Source organism: Lithobates pipiens, unplaced genomic scaffold, assembly GCF_037356315.1.
Source record: "Lithobates pipiens isolate NorthernLeopardFrog02 unplaced genomic scaffold, aLitPip1_a1.2 Scaffold_18, whole genome shotgun sequence".
Lineage (NCBI taxonomy): Eukaryota > Metazoa > Chordata > Amphibia > Anura > Ranidae > Lithobates > Lithobates pipiens.
Window position 1 is genome coordinate 332,483,448 of NW_027507758.1, and position 17,211 is coordinate 332,500,658.

A 17,211-nucleotide genomic window follows, 5' to 3' on the forward strand; every position below is an offset into this window, starting at 1 on the left:
GATGAAGTTGCTGTGTGACTGTCTACCTTCTACCAGCCCCTTTCCTGTCCATTCATAGAAGACTTTGTATGCAGAGGCGATCAAATACCACCAAAAGAAAGCTCTATTTGTGGGGGGGGGGGGGGGGGGGAGATGTCAATATTGTTTGGGTACAACGTGGCACGACTGCACAATATTCAGTTAATGTGGCTTAGTGGCGAATCACAAAAAAACGGTCATTCAGTAGCCAAATCTTCTGGGGCTGAAGTGGTTAATGTGTACGTGAATAAACATTTCTGTACAGTACTACTCACATCTCCTTGAAAAATATCACTTGGTATCTCCCGAATTTTCCACTTCCATTCCATTTCAGAATTGTTGGGTTGTTGAGGCTCAAGCTGCTTTGCATCCATTTTGCTGTCACTTTGGGGCACTGGTTCTTGTCGTTTATTACACTGTGGGATGTATGGTGCTGTAGTAGAATCTGTCTCATCCATATCTACATCTATAAATTATAATAGTTAAAATAAAAAAGGTGTAAAATGGATTATATGAGGTCCGTGCATTAAAAAAAAAAAAAAAAAACACACACACACACACACACACACAGCTTCTCTTATGGGTCTGAATAAAGGTGCACGGTCATCTAGGGGACACAAAGCTGAGTAAAGTTCCGCAGTTCATGGAGATATATATATTAGGGGTGCAACTAACGATTATTTTCATAATCGATTAGTTGGCCGATTATCCAGTTAATCAAAACTATAACCTTAAAAGTGTGGTCTATAATTTAGCTAATATATAAAGCTTAAAAAAAAAGCAATTTATTGTTAAATATCTCTATGTAGTGGTAAATATAAATAACCAGATATATGGCAAGGGAGCAAAATCTCTAATCCACTCTGAGGACAGACAGAAGAGAGATACTGTATATACCAGTGATGGCAAACCTTGGCACTTCAGATGTTTTGGAACAACATTTCCCATGATGCTCAGGTACATTGCAGAGTGCACGATCATCATAGGAAATGTAGTTCCAAAACATCTGGAGTGCCAAGGTTCTCCATCACTGGTATATAACAATAGAGGTTGAATCTGGTAAAGATCAGACTCAGATCAAAGACAGTTTGGCAGATTTTCAGAGAGAACATATTATGTATGACAGACAGCTTGATAATAGCTACCTGCACCTGCTGTCACTTATGCTGGCCATACAAAAACCATGTCTTCCTTAAAAAAAAAAAAAAAAAAAACTTCTTGGTGAAAGGAATGTTCAGTGTATGCGGTTTTTATTTTAAAACTGAATGTTAAAAAGCAACATAAATTTTCAAACATTCTTTCATTCAGTGAATGTACAAAATAATTTTCGTAATGAATATTCTTGTCTGAAAATCGAAATGTGTATGGCCAGCATAAGGCTCGGTTCACATATATGCAATTTGCTTTTGATCTGTTTCTGCAGTGCTTTTTGCATCTTTTTATGCTTTCTTTTGGCCAATTTGTTGTTGGGCAGATTAAAAAAATGCAAATCACAGCAACAACGCACTACATGCTTTTCTGAAGCTTCTCCATTTACCTTTTCCAAATACGCAGAGGCTGAAAAAAAGCAGACGTGAACGTGTCGCATAGGAAACCATGTTACATGAACCTTAGTGCATTGCTGCAAAAAGCACCAAAAAAAAAAAATGCATAGGTGTGAACCCGGCCCAAGATGTTTAGTAGCAGCATGCATTATTTTGTATCACCTATCATAAGAGGGTTAAAAAAAAAAAAAAAAAAAAAAAAAAAAAAAACTAGCCCAGTTCACACCAGATGCAGTTCTGTGCACTTCTTTTCTGCAATAAAAATGCATGCACAGAGTTTTCCATGTATTCCAATGGCTCAAGTTCACACCATGCAGTCAGTTTCCGGTGCAGAAACTGATCGGAAACTGACTGCATGGTGTGAACTAGAGCCATTGGAATGCATAGAAAAAACGCCATGCTTTTGGTGCAGAAAAAAGCACACAGAACTCAACGGAACTCCGTCTGGTATGAACTAGCACTATTTATAGTACAAAAAGGAGCAAGGTGGCAGATGGGCACGGAGCAAGGCGGAAGATGGGCACAGATTAGGCTGCCTTGATACTCACTAACCATTATCTTGCTTCAAAAAAAAAAAAACACCCTTTCCTGAAACTTCCCTCTTAAATTTGTGTGCGTGTTATACGCCAATAAATACGGTATTTACATCATCATATAGAATGGCAAATATTACTCCTATTACTCAATGCAGTGCATGTTAGCTTGCAGAGCTTGGATTAAATGAGTTTACCAAAAATGCAAAAATATTGCAGAAAATACAGCCTCATGCTATATAACTTAACTCCATGTCATGCTGAATAAACTTAATTATTAATATATCTCAAATAGATTTTTACTCCAAAAGCATTTTTTTTTTTTAATAAAAACTTTTAGAAAAAAAAATGCTATCTCCATGCAGAGCGGGGATCGTCAATAATTACTTGTATGACACAGCAGGGATCTCCCACTGTGTCAGGAATTGTTATAACACCGATCGCTGATCTCCCCCCCCCCCCCCCCCCCGGTAATAGTAACATTGCGCTGTCAATCATAAAAGCATCAGTGATTGGTGTTCTCATATATGAATACCTGATACAGAGAGAGATCCCCACTGTGTCATACAAGTGATTCCTAATAATCCCAGATTTACACTGGTGGTCTCTGGCATGGTGGTCCCTGACAAGCGGCACTGGTGGACACTGATAAGCTGCACTGGTTTGCATTTATATTAAATGCAATATTATATTAATATGCTTTGAATTTATATGGCTGTAACCTATCATACCGTGTGTTATGTATGGCTTGCTGGCTGCAGAATGAGTGGTGCGATTTATGTTGAAGTGGGAGAGTTCACATTTACAAGTACAAGCCTAGTGTACCACCCACATTCACTCCCATCCCAGGGATTCATGGGAAATGTGGGCCGATTACAGTTGGGCCCCTTTCACATGTGCGAACCGTTCAGATCTGCCTGAAAAAAAACTGACAGCGGATCTGAATGGTCACTCCATACATCTATCTCTATGGAGCAATGGATGTAAGCGGTGACATGTCAGCGGATATCCAATCCGCCCCGATCCAATCTGCAAAATCCAGCCGGATGGAAGTCCTATTTTCCATCCGTCTGGCGGATCAGATGAAAACGGACAGTTGGTCCGTAATCATCTGACCCCCCCATAGAGGAGAGCGGTCTCTCTGACAGGTCCGTCCCTGCACAGTGTGCAGAGACATCCCAATCCTGGGACGGGTGATCTTTCTATTAAAGTTCCCCGGATAAGGGGGAGGGGCTGTATGTGACGGCACGCAGCAGGGAACACACACTTGAAATTAAATCTGATGTTCCCAATGCTCTAATCAACCAGGTGGCTCTCCTCTCTTCTACTCTATAGGAAGCCCCCGTGATAGGCGGCACCAGGGGCTGGGGGGTGCAGCCCTGCCCACTTTTTCGGTTTAATTATCGACCACTTTTCTCTTTCGGCAAATTGCCCAAAAGGCCATTCTTGGCCATTTTGGCGGGCGAAATTTCGGTGCATCCCTAGCTGCACTGTTCTAAGAGCCTCCCTGCCAGAAAAGATTATGCATTTTTTGAATCACAAAGCAGACTTCCTGAAAGACCAAGTTAGACTTACCGGTAACTTGTTTTCCAGAAGTCTTTAGAAAGATAGTGACTCCTCCCTCCTCATTAGGAAACACCTTTTTCCTCCAACATTTAAAGGGAGGCACCTCCCTACTACACCTCAGTTGTAGAAGAGAACCTCCGGCCCCGGCTGGAACACAAACATATACGTTAGTCACAGCGTAGCATAATACAATACAATAGGGCGGGATGTTGCTGTCCTGAAAGACTTCTGGAAAACAAGTTACCGGTAAGTCTAACTTGGTCTTTCCCAAGGCGTCTTTCAGGACAGCACCTGAGAGGATAACAGAGACTTACCCCTTAGGGCGGGACAACAGCTTGCAGGATCTTTCTGCCAAACGCTTGATCGCTGGCCGATGTGGGGTCCAGTCTATGTTTCACAAATGTTTGAAAACTCGACTATGTCGCCGCCTTGCAGATCTGCTCAGGGGTGGCACCAGCTCTCTCTGCCCATGTAGATGCCAGAGCCCTGGTTGAGTGTGCACAAATTACTGCCGGAGGGGATAACCCTGCTTGGGAATATGCTTCAGAGATAGATAATTTCAGCCATCTAGCTAAAGTAACTTTAGAAGCCTGGAAACCCTTTTTATTTCCGGAAAAAGGTACAAATAGTGAATCTGAACGTCTGAAAGACTCTGTCCTTTCTAGATAATTCAACAGAGTCCTCCTGACGTCCAACATGTGGAAAAGAGTCTCCTTATCTCCTTTTGGGTTAACGCAAAAGGTTGGAAGTACCATGTCCTGTATACGGTTCTGAACTGAAGCTACCTTCGGTAAGAACTTTGCATCTGTTCTAAGAATAACTCCGTCAGGAAAAATGGACAGATACGGTTCTTTAATTGACAGAGCATTTAGCTCACTGATCCTGCGTGCAGAGAGAATGGCAAATCAGAAAAACGGTCTTTAATGTGAGAAACCTAAAGGGCGCCTCCTCAAGGGGCTCAAAAGGACCCCTTGTTAGAGACTGTAGGACTACCAACAAATGCCATCTAGGAAAAACCTTAACCACTTTCAGACCGGACCAATTTGCTAGTCAAAGACCAGACCACTTTTTGCGATTCGGCACTGCGTCGCTTTAACTGACAATTACGCGGTCGTGCGACTTGGCTCCCAAACAAAAATTGACGTCCTTTTTTTTTCCCACAAATAGAGCTTTCTTTTGGTGGTATTTGATCACCCCTGCGGTTTTTATTTTTTGCGCTATAAACAAAAATAGAGCGACAATTTTGAAAAAACTTTTTGCTATAATAAATATCCCCCAAAAATATATATATATAAAAAAAAAATTTTCCCTCAGTTTAGGCCGATACGTATTCTTCTACATATTTTTGGTAAAAAAAAAAAAAAAAAAAAAAAAAAAAAAATCGCAATAAGCGATTGATTGGTATGCGCAAAAGTTATAGCGTTTACAAAATAGGGATAGTTTTATAGCATTTTTATTAATAATTTTTTATTATTTTTTTTTACTAGTAATGGCGGCGATCAGCGATTTTTATTGTGACTGCGACATTGTGGGGGACCCAATCGGACATTTTTGACACATTTTTGGGACCATTGTCATTTATACAGTAATTACTGCTATATAAATGCAGTGATTCCTGTGTAAATGACACTGGCAGTGAAGGGGTTAAGTGTTCCTAGGGGTGTGTTACTAACTGTGGGGGGGTTGGGCTTTCATTTAGTGAACACTGATCTCTGCTCCAATCACATGGAGCAGAGATCAGCATCACTAGTTGCTAGGCAGAATAGAGAAATGCTGTTTACAACGGCATTTCTTCATTTGGCGGCTCCGTGAGACAATCGCGGGTATGCCCGCGGCGATCGAGTCCGTGAGTCCCGCGACCGGACTCACAGGGGTCCCGACCAGCGCGGGAGCGTGCTGCCGGCGGCGCGCTCCCGATGGCAGGGCGGCACATTTAAAAGGGGCGTACATGTATGCCCATTTGCCTGCCCGTGCCATTCTGTCGACGTACATCGGCGTGCGCTGGTCGGCAAGTGGTTAATAGGCGCTGGTCTAGACCTCTTGAGAGCTCTAAAGAATCTGATTACCAGAGGAACTGAGGCCACAGATCTTTCTAAGAACACTGTCAGTGCCGCTACCTGCACCTTCAGGGTACTAACTGCTAGTCCCTTGTCTGCTCCATCTTGTAAAAACTCCAAGATGGAGACAAGGCTCCCTGGCACCTGGGCGGCTGAAAAACACGTTTTAGAACGCTTCCAAACCTTAGAGTAAATGGCCCCTGTAACCCTTTTCCTACTTGCCAAAAGGGTTGAGATCAAACGGCTGGAAAAACCCTTGCTCCCAAGGAGCTGCTTTTCAGAAACCAGGCTGTGAGGGCCAAGCTGGCCACTCCTGGATGGTTTACTGGGCCCTGCAACAACAGATAGTGCCTGAGGGGCAGATGCCAACAAGGCTTGATTGTCAGACCTAGAATGGTCGAAAACCTCTTTGGCCAAAAGGGCATGATTAGTATAACTGGCACCCTTTCCTTCTGAATTTTTCTTAAAATTAACGGAATTAACTGAAATGGGGGTGGGGAAGCGTAGCAAAGACGGAATTCGCATGGATATGCTAGCGCATCTGTGCCCAGCAACCCATCGCGACTGTCCAGGGAAAAGAACTGGGGAACCTGGGCGTTCTCCTTTGAGGCAAACAGGTCCACCTCTGGTAGCCCCCATTTCCCGGCAATCATTGCGAAGACCTCTGGGTTTAGAGACCATTCCGCTTCCCGAATAGGGTTTCGGCTTAGGAAGTCCGCTAACCTGTTTAGATCCCCTTTTAGGTGGACTGCTGATAGAGACAACAAATGCATTTCCTCCCACCGAAGGATCTCCATGGCCAGTACTTGGAGCGACCTGCTTCTTGTACCCCCCTGCCTGTTTAAATAAGCCACCGCCTGGACCTGAACATGCTGGGACTGAAGATCCTGAACAACTCCAGAGCTAAGGCAATCGCCTTGAGCTCTCTCCAGTTTGAGGACCTTCTTTGGCCCAGGATCCCTGAGTAAAACGTGTTCCTAGGTGGGCTCCCCATCCCCAGGAACTGGCGTCGGTTGTTAGTCTTTTCTCGACTGGAAAGGCCCAGACTAACCCCTCTGATAGGACATCCTGTCTTTTCCACCACCATAGAGACCTTTTCACCTGGGTTGGCACTCTTACCTCTGCCTCTAGGGATGCCACTGTGTGATCCCAAGATCTTAGAAGAAAAGCCTGCAGACACCTGAAATGCAGCCTTGCCCACTGGACTGCCAGCATTGTTGAGGTTAGAACCCCCAAAGCTGACATAACCTGTCTTACCGTCAGATTTTGACTGGTCTGCAGTAAAAAGACTGCACTGCAAATCCTGTCCTTTTTGTCTGAGGGAAGGAAGATCTTTTGATCCACAGAATTTATTAGATACCCTAAAAACCGAATCTCCTGGGATGGGTTTAGGGAAGACTTTGAGGTTCAAAATCCACCCCAGAGCCTCCAAATGGCTGCGAGCTTTGCCTAGATTGATCTGCAATTCTTCGCTGGATGGGGTGAAAAACAGCAGATCGTCTAAATAAGGATTAACTGCGATTCCCTGAAGTCGCAGCGGAGCTAAAGCTTCTGCCATCACTTTGGTAAAAATTCGGGGAGATGATGACAGACCGAAGGGTAAGGCTCTGAACTGGAGATGATGAACCACACCCCTCAACCTCACCGCCAGCCTGAGAAACCTCTGAGACTGGGGCGAGATTGGAACATGCAGGTATGCATCCTTTAAATCCACTGACGCCATAAAACAACCTGGTGTCAGCAGATTCCTGACTGAGAAAATTGAGTCCATCTTGAACCTTCTGTACCTGATGGACTCGTTTAAAAGTTTTAGGTTGAGAATCAACCAAAATTTTCCGGTCGGCTTTTTTACTAGGAAAACATGCAAATAAAACCCCTCCTGCTGTTCTTGCAGGGACACCTGTACTACTACACCCTGCTGCATCAGTTCCTCGAGAGAGGACTTCATGGCCAGGGCCCTTAACGAGTCCCGCGGGGTGTTTGTAATCAAGAACCTTCTTGGGGGGGTTGTTGGCAAACTCGAGTGTGTAACCCTGCGAGAGAGTGGTCAGAATAAACGAATTTGAAGTTATCCCTGACCACTGCGGAAGAAATTCTTGTAGTCTTCTGCCCACCCGCAGAGACGAGTCATTGAGATTTTTCGGCCTGTGTAGGAGGACGAAGAGAATTCCGCCTCTACCTTTCGGCTTCGGGGCAGACCAATTTTTCCTTCTCCCCTTGATCCCGAGTTTTTTTGAGGTCGAAAAAGACGTTTTGGTACCGTTTTTTTTCTTTTTGACCAGGAAGGATCTCTTTTTATCGGCTATCCTGTCAAGAATATTATCGAGGTCAGGGCCGAAGAGAAGGTCATCCGAAAAGGGTAACCCACACAGCTTGTTCTTTGATGCCGAATCACCGGGCCAGGTTTTAAGTCATAAGGCTCTTCTTGCAGCAATAGTTAGAGCTGCTGACCTGGCTGACATCTTAAAGAGGAAGTAAACCCCTTCAAACCACTTTGACCTACAGGTAAGCCTAGATTAAGGCTTACCTGTAGGTCCAAGCAATATCTCCTAAACCTATATGGTTTAGGAGATATTTGCCCGAAAATGGGCACCGCTGTCTACGGCGCATGCGCCGTAGACAGCGGCGCGCAGGCGCACTAAATGCGGCAAGTCCAAGAATGGATTTGCCTAATTTGTCGACTCCCGTGCGCATGCGCGGGAGTGACGTCATCGCGGCTTCGCCGAATGGCAGCGTCGGAGCTGCGAGGCGCGACTCCCGTGCGCATGCGCGGGAGTGACGTCATCGCGGCTTCGCCGCTGTCATTGGTCGGAGCTGCGAGACGCCACCAGCAAGATGGATGCGGCGGACTACAGGGATCAGCGGCGACTTCGCTGGCTCCTGTGTCAGGTAAGTGACACATAATGAGCTACTATGCGATGCATAGTAGTCCATTATGCTTTACCTTTGCAGGGAAAAAAAGAGGAAGTAAACCCATCAGGGTTTACTTCCTCTTTAATTGCCTCAGCTGAGGCGTCTGCAATATAAGCAACTGCCGCAGGAAAAGAATCTAAGATTTCCTGTTTGGGGGAATCTGCAGCTATATGCGACTTTAGCTGGTTGAACCAATATTCTAAATTCCTGGCTACACAAGTTGTGGCCATTGCTGGCTTTAAATTTCTCATAACTGATTGCCATGATCTCTTGAGCAAAAGATCCATGCGTTTGTCCATCGGATCCTTCAAAACTCCCATGTCTTCGAAGGACAGATCCGTGGACCTTGAGACCTGGGAGAAGGCAGCATCCAGTCTGGGCACCTTGTTCCACACTTCTGCAGGGTCCTCGAAAGGAAAACGCCTCTTGTGGGCTTTGGATCCTGCCATTCTTTCCTAATGGCCTCAGAGATGACCAGATGAACTGGGAACGTTCGGCCCTTAGGCTCGTCCAACCCAGCATACATGCGGTCATGGAGTGATAATTCCCTTTCCTCACTTAAGCCAAGCGTAGCATGAATAGCTTTAAAGGAGCCCATCTACCTCTTCAAGGGACAGTTTGAACTTAGAGGGGACCACCTCAGTCTCCAACTCCTCTTCCGAATCCTTAACGGAAAGAGCAGTGGACTGCTTTTCCCTATCTGAAGGGTCTTCAGGCAGAGATTCCAACACTGGGATAGAGAACGACCCCTGGGAAGACTCTGAAGTGGAAGGCTGACTAGCAGCCGGGTTTACTAGTGAGTCACGAAAATTCTGAATCGTGGCGTATAGCTCCTTCTTTACAGAGGCAACCAGATCCTCACATACAGAGGCTGATTCCTCTTTAACCAAAGAAGTAATGCAGGCACTGCATAAGGTTTTCTCCCAGTTTGGCCCTGCAAGAAGGACATCTCTTCTTTGGGTCAGTGCTCTTAGCCTATGAAGAAAAAGACAAAAAAAGGGAAAAAAAAAACAGGGGACCCTTAGCGAGACCCAGTCTCAGCTTTGATAGGGATCACCACACAGGTGCACTGAGAAGAAGCCAGTCAGCCTCCAGTGCCCAGACAGGCCCCCCTTGCCACCAGGGGGGAAAGAAAAAAAAAAAAAAAAAAAAAAAAAAGAAGAAGAAGAAGAAGAAGAAGAAGAAGAAGAAGAAGAAGAAGAGAGAGACCAAAAGCCAGGAAATAGGAGAAAAAGGCAGACTTTAACCGCTGCCTCCTACCTGACTTTGCTGGTGCCTGTCCCCACTGCTGCAGACGCTGATTCTTCCATAGCAGGTGTGAAGAATTCCACTTGTGGCTTCACACGCCGCCTCCGGACTCCCAAAATGCATCTGCACCGGAACGGAAGCGGAAATGGGCACCAGCACCTGTCCTCCCTCCTCCCCCCTGCGTCCACGCCGGAAACTACGTTTTTGCCGACCCAGTGATCCGCTCTGTCGTTTCCGGCGCGATCGCCGAAAGAACATGGCGGCGGCACGCACGCGCCGCCACTCCTACGGACATGCGGGCCATTGAATCTTCGGCTCTCTCCGAGCACTAAGAGGGGAAGAGGAGCCCGCTTGCTACCGCTGCCGAGGCCTGGGTAGGTCGGGAGGACAGCGGGTCCCTAAGGAGGAAAAAAAGGGAAGGAAGCCCTGTCCCTCAGGAACACCCAAGAGACCTTGACTCCCTCCAAAAAAGATGTTCCCTCCGGGCCGGAGGAAACACAATAACAGAGGTGTGGTAGGGAGGTGCCTCCCTTTAAAGTTTGGAGGAAGAAGGTGTTTCCTAACGAGGAGGGAGGAGTCACTATCTTTCTCAGGTGCTGTCCTGAAAGACGCCTTGGGAAAACTCAGTTGTATCTCTTAAACAGTAAGAAATTTCACAAATGTAATAAACTGTTTAGTGATGTGATGTGTGTGCGTGCGTGCTAATGGGGGATTTTTTTTTTAATTTTTAAATCCTGGAGTTCTGCTTTAACAGGCCTAATGCCAGGACAGATCCCCTGAAGAAAATAAATAAATAGCCGCTTTATTCCTGCCAAAGGGAACCTGGTATCAGGAAATCAAGATGCCCTGCTGGCCATCGGTCCTGAAAGATTGGAACTTGCTCTGGAGATCCCAAGTTACTGAGGCAGGGCTGCTGTTAGAAATCATGGGGCCCCATACAGCCTACCTGACAGGGCCCCCCCCCCCCCATGCCCTGCCAATCATTAGTGGTCGAGACATTCGGCACATGTATACTTTTATCCATGTATATGTGTGGCTGTGGGTAATGCCTCCAGTTATGATTGGCAGTGCACAGGGAGATGCTAACTGTTAAGTCTTGATTACTTTTGTGTTTTGGGTGGGGGGAGGCAGTAAAAATATGCAGCTGAGCCACATTTTTACCATCCCCCAAGCACTCCCCCTTATGCAGCAAAGGCACTACTTCTGTAGTACACCTGCAGGGTGTTTTACACAACATCCCGTCACTACTGCAGCACTATGGCAGTAGTGTCTTTGCAGCATAAAGGGGGAGTGGTTGGAAGATGGTATAACTGTGGCTGAGCTGCACATTTTTACTGCCTCCCCCCCAAACACAAACGTAAACAAGACCTAACAGCATCTCGCTGTGCTTATGTGATTATCATCATTATGATGATGATCACACGGTACAGATGTTGTATGCCTCTCTTAAGTTTGTTTCTGTACTGTACCTTCCAGAAAACGTGAGCCTGCCCGTGCATCGGGATCCTTATGCTGCCTGCGCTCTCAACCACTTCTCTCTCATCTCCCGCTCAGATACAGCCCATCCTCTGCCCTCCTCGGTTACTAAGGGAGGAAAGGAGAATCACTCCGCCAGAGATCGGCTGTCATCAGCCGCGGCCAGCAGGAACTTTTAAAAAGTGCGGCGCTGACATTAGACGCCTGCACCCGAAATTGAAAAAATAGTCCCTCTCTGCTAATACCTCCTGGGCCCCTCTGCTGTACTGATGGGGCCCAGGTAAAATAGATTTATGTTACAGCAAGCCTAGGAGCATTATCAATGCTTTCACCTGGGCAAAGTGCTTTTACCAAAGCTGAAGAATAAAGTTGTCTGGGCCCCCCTGCTGGCCGGGCCCGGTACAGTAGGGCTGGCTGTACTGCCCTATCAGCGGCCCTGTACTGAGGCAAGTACATAACCCAAACAGTCTAAACCAAAAGTTCTCCTCAATTGGGCAAAAATACTATTGTGACAGTAGAATAGTTTCTTGAAAAAAAAAAAAGGGGGAGAATTCAGAGGCATTCCAACATAATACGCACATATTATGGCCTCCATATTTGCTCCTGGACAGGGTTCATGGCACCCTCGGGACACACACACACATGGCTACCAGTAAAGAGAAAATGTAACTCAGGAGAATGCCCCTACAGGCATTGCAGTCTAGTCTGGGAGGGAGGTGATTTACCCAAGGCTGAATTCCACAAAGCAAAAAGGGTACCACCTGCTCTGGTAAGCTAAAAAGTAAATGTGGCCAAGGATCAAAGGGAAGCATCAAGAGGAGAACAGTCTAATAAAATAAGGTCCCTCAATATTCTATGCAAGGGAGAGAAGAGTATGCACCTTCCAGCAAAAAAGGGACATCATGACTGAGTAGTAAAGAACCATGTTTGGTGCTAATACCACAACACTGAGTCTGATGAAAGAAAGATCCCCCTCGATCGTGGAGGTTACCATAGATCGGTAAAAAATTTTTTTTATAATATATATATATATATATATATATATATATATATATATATATATATATATATATATATATATATATATATATATATATATATATATATATATATATATATATATATATATATATATATATATATGTTCTGGCCTAGTGTAGAATCCTGAGTAGCCAGTGTAATTCTGAAGAGAAGAAGGTTAGGCAAATCAGATGCTTTTTGGATATGGCAACAGTTCCAGGCCTCTGTGCCAGCAGCAGACCCATGCAAAATCAAAGTTCAGAAGCTTGTAACAAAGAATCAGACACTTGAAGACAGGGTCTACCAACAGTCCTCAAAGTGGTTGTAAAGGCTAAACCATTTTTACCTTTAGTCCTAGGTAGATCCAGCACTGTGCTCGTCTGCAGTGGTGCTGGTCTCTCACTCTCTTCCTTCACAAATTTTGACAACAGTGGAATTCATTGGCTCCTGCTGCTGTCAATCATAAGAGGATAGAAGAGAAGCCAAGAGCGCAGGCGGGGGACCCCAGAAAAGGCGATTCCCAGCTGCTCTGTGCAATACCATTTGTTTTTTGTTTATTATTTCAATAAGAAATTAAAAACACCATTTACAGCTGCTTTAAAATCTTAGAGATGAAACAAATCCTCCTACACAAGTTGTACCGATTTATCTGCAACCTTCTCTCCCTTAGCTCAGCTTAAAGCACATAATTTATAAAGCTTGTCTGACCTTCAGCAGGCAGGGTTATGTTACACACTGCACAGCTCAGAGGAGAGCTCTGTTTAATCTAAGAGTGGAGGGAAGTCACAAACCCCCCCTCCACAAAGGACACATGGAAACATGCACAGCTGAGGCCAACTATTACAGGCCGTGTGCTGAAGCATCCCGCCCTGTCCCTTTTCAGTAGTGAGTCAAGCAAATAGTGGAACTAGACAATATAGTTCAATATTCATGGAAAAGGTTTACAAAAAACGTTTAATAAGGAATCTTATTTTAACCCTGTTAGAAGAGACCATCAACTGATAAAATTCCCTATAAAACTGGGGGCTTTTATTTATTTTCATCTGGTGATTCAGCCAGTAAGTGTTTTTCCAAAGAACAAGCTCTTTTAAATCAGTTACAGGGTTGAAACAAACATTGGTAGGGGTTCTTACAATGGTCAGAATGTAAAACCTTTATCCCAAACGAAAAAATATAACTGTTTGCGGTCACTGCTTATACAGCATTAACTGGCATCTTGCTTCAATTTGTTAGGTGTACTAGCAAGTTTTATATACATCATCATCATTCCCCTCCCCCAGACTGATAATGTTGCTGCCCCAAATGCTGTAATACAGGGGGTGCGTTACTGGCCAGACCACCATCTGATTATAGGTAAACTGCAATATATGACATTTGTGGTTTTGGGTTTAAAACTGCTTTAAGCTGGGCCAGTTGATATCTAGTAGTAGGGGTGGAAGAGTAAGTAGAGACCAATTTGGTGGTCTAATGCCGCGTACACACAATCGAAGTGTCCGGCGGACTCGGTCCACCGGACCACAGTACGCCGGACAAGAAGATCGTGTGTGGGCTCCAGCGGACTTTCATCCTAAAGTCCGGAGAACTTAGAAAGTAGTTTTGACTCAAAATTTGTCCGCCGGACTCGGCTTTCACGGACAATCCGTTCGTCAGTGTGCTAGTCCGGCGGACTAAGAATGACGCATGCTCTGGATTGTTTGCCGGACCATTCAATCATGTGTACACGGCATTAGAAATTGTGCACAGGGGGCAATAGGTGAAGGGTTATTATATGTCCCACACTGTATCCAAAGTGCATGGCGAAGTTGATAATTATGGAATAGTCATTTAGAGACGGTAATGTTTTGTAGCTGGGAGAATTACTTCCTTACTGCACAATACACTGGATCCCCACCACGAGGGTTAAAGCACTCATTAAGCACAATAGTAGGTACCACAAACAGCAATCCCGCACACCAAGCAAATGAGAGAAGAGAGAAGGAAAACACCCACTGATCAGCTGGTGTCTGCAGATTATGGCCCAACCTGGAGGGGAATACGTCAAGCCAGGCTGTTCCAAGTTGGGCAGAGAGAAATCCCCACCAGTTAGGTGGACTGATCACCAATCATGTCAAAGCCACAAGCGTACAAAGCTGCCGGAAGCCCTCCATCATAGTCCACTGACAAATTCCTGGGTTTGAATTCTCTTAATGCCATGTAGGCAGCCAATAAGCCTCACCCATGAAGTGCAGCACAAGTTACATCCACCAAGTGGAGATAACAGCTATTCTGGTCAGTAGCAAGGCCAGAATGAGTTGTGCCACCAGAATTATGTCAGCACCTGCCAAACATTACCAGAACCGGCCTCTATCATGCTGCCACCAATGACCTGCCCCGGTCACAATGGCAAAGCTGCTAGCCCCAACCCATAAGTTCAAGTCCCTGCTGTCGGAAACTGACTCAGCACAGCACTAGATCACCAAGGATGTAAGCCAGGCCAGACACAGAGAATCACCTTGGAGGCCAAATAGTCACAAACGATGCCCATCTCCAGCTCAAAAGGCCCTCGTGCCTGTGCCAAAAGCTGAGGCATTTACCAGGAATCAGGGGTAGAAAGACAAGGCGCAAAAAAAAAAAAAAAAAAAAAAAAAAAAAAAAAAAAAAAAAAAAAAAAGAGCTTGCAGGTACTGTAGGACACAAGAACTGAGGGAGAGAATTAACTTTTAACCTCTTTGTGATAGTTTACTGGCAGTGGGCCAACTCATGTGCCCATCCTTGAGGATGACTTTGCCATATGCATAAATTCAAACACTGGCAGAGGATGAAAAACGCATGTACGTTTACGTGAAGTTTTCACAAAAGAAAAAAACCTTACATTTTTCTAAAGATCTTTCTACCATCAAGATCTTGTGTATAAACATCTCTAAAATTGTTAAAAAAACATGTACAAGAAGCCTTAAAAATATTTCTAAAGCCGAAGTGTTTTTTGTGAATGGAGTAGAGAATAGTTAAAAACAACCCTATAAGAGTTTTTTTTTTGTCACACATGTCCTATTTGAGTTTTTCCCCTTGATTTCTTGCCCTGAAAAACACAAGTAGTCAGAGGTAGTCTCTTCAAGTGAAGTAATGCCCCTCTCATACATTTATCACCAGGACATGTCGGCACTGAAAGGTTTCTTCTCTATCTCTGTTCTAATAGCATCTCCGAATTTAGAATTTTTCCCCATTTTTAGTCAATCTCCTGAACAGGGACACAGAGCAGTGAAACCCCAACATGGGCTCTAACCCCTCACTAGTCTAACAAGAGAATATATAAAAAAATAAAATGTAAACATACATACACACACACACACACACACACACACACACATAGGCCATTTTATTAGGTACACCTGTTTAATTGCTTGGTGACACAAATTTGCTAATCAGCCAAAAATCTGATTCATTCTCTGAAAATCCTAGAGATGGTTTTGTGTGAAAATCCCAATAGATCAGCGGACTTTGAATTGCTCAGACCAGCCCGTCTGGCACCAACAACCATGCCACATTCAAAGTCATTTAAATCCCGTTTCTTCCTCATTCCGATGCTCAGTTTGAACACACATATATACATACTCACCGGGCATTTTATTATGTACACCTATTTGCTTGGTGACACAAAATGCTAACCAGCCAATTACATGGCAGCAAATCAATGCATTTAGGGATCTAGACGTGGTGAAGACAGCTTGCTGAAGTTCAAACTGAGCATCAGAATGGGGAAGAAAGGGTATTTTAGGGACTTTGAACGTGGCATGGTTGTTGGTGCCAGACGGGCAGGTCTGAGCATTTCAAAAATCTGCCGATCTACTGGGATTTTTATGCACAACCATCTCTAGGATTTTCAGAGAATGGTCCGAAAAAGAGAAAAGCCAGTGAGCAGCAGTTGTGTGGATGAAAATGCCCTAATTCAGAGGAGAATGGGCAGACTGGTTTGAGATGATAGAAAGGCAACAGTAACTTAAATAACCACTAGCTACAACCAAGGTATGCAAAATGCTATCTCTGAATAAACGACACATCAAACCTTGAAGCAGATGACCACACCAGATGCTACTCCTATCAGTTAAGGCTCAACAAAATTGGACAACAGAAGATTAGAAAAACTTTGCCTAGTCTGACAAGTCTCAATTTCAGCTGCGACATTCAGAAGGTAGGGTCAGAATTTGGTGTAAAACATGAAAGCGTGGATCCATTCTGCCTTGTATTAATGGTTCAGACTGGTGGCGGCGTAATGGTGTGGGGGAGGTTTTCTTTTTTTTGCATTTATGCAATTATCTTCAGTTCAGGGGAAGAGAAAGGAAATACCTTCCATAGGCACATACATAACCAAAACACTAATATTCCACTTTACAGGCCAACAGTCTCAGAACGTAACAATTGGTGTTTAACTATCCCACATCATAGTCAATAATATTATCTTGATCTATTAGTCAAGATAGATTCCCTACTTTGGTCAGGGCCCCCCCCCCCCCAACCTATCCCCATACTTGTCCTCCTAGAGCAGTGATGGCAAACCTTGGCACCCCAGATGTTTTGGAACTACATTTCCCATGATGCTCATGCATTCTGCAGTGTAGTGGAGCATCATGGGAAATGTAGTTCCAAAACATCTGGGGTGCCAAGGTTCGCCATCACTGTCCTAGAGTATCCATCACTTAAGGTGTCCAACATTCTCCTCCCTCCCCCTTTTTTCTTTCTCCACTTTCCTTACCCCTCCCTACCCATTTTCTTGGCACACTTGGGGCCCCTTATTACCAACTGAACATTATTTAAACGCCACGGCCAACCCAAGTATTGTTGCAGACCATGTCCATCTCT

General features: G+C 44.8%; 1 protein-coding gene across 1 annotated transcript in view; it reads right to left on the minus strand.

Annotated features, from left to right (window-relative positions):
• The window catches only part of TTK (TTK protein kinase), a 91,344-nt gene that overhangs the window by 40,331 nt on the left and 33,802 nt on the right, over positions 1–17,211 (minus strand). Inside the window, exon 11 of the mRNA XM_077487336.1 lies at positions 294–484. Within this exon, the coding sequence (XP_077343462.1) occupies positions 294–484 (191 nt within the window). The remainder of the gene's footprint in view (positions 1–293; positions 485–17,211) is intronic.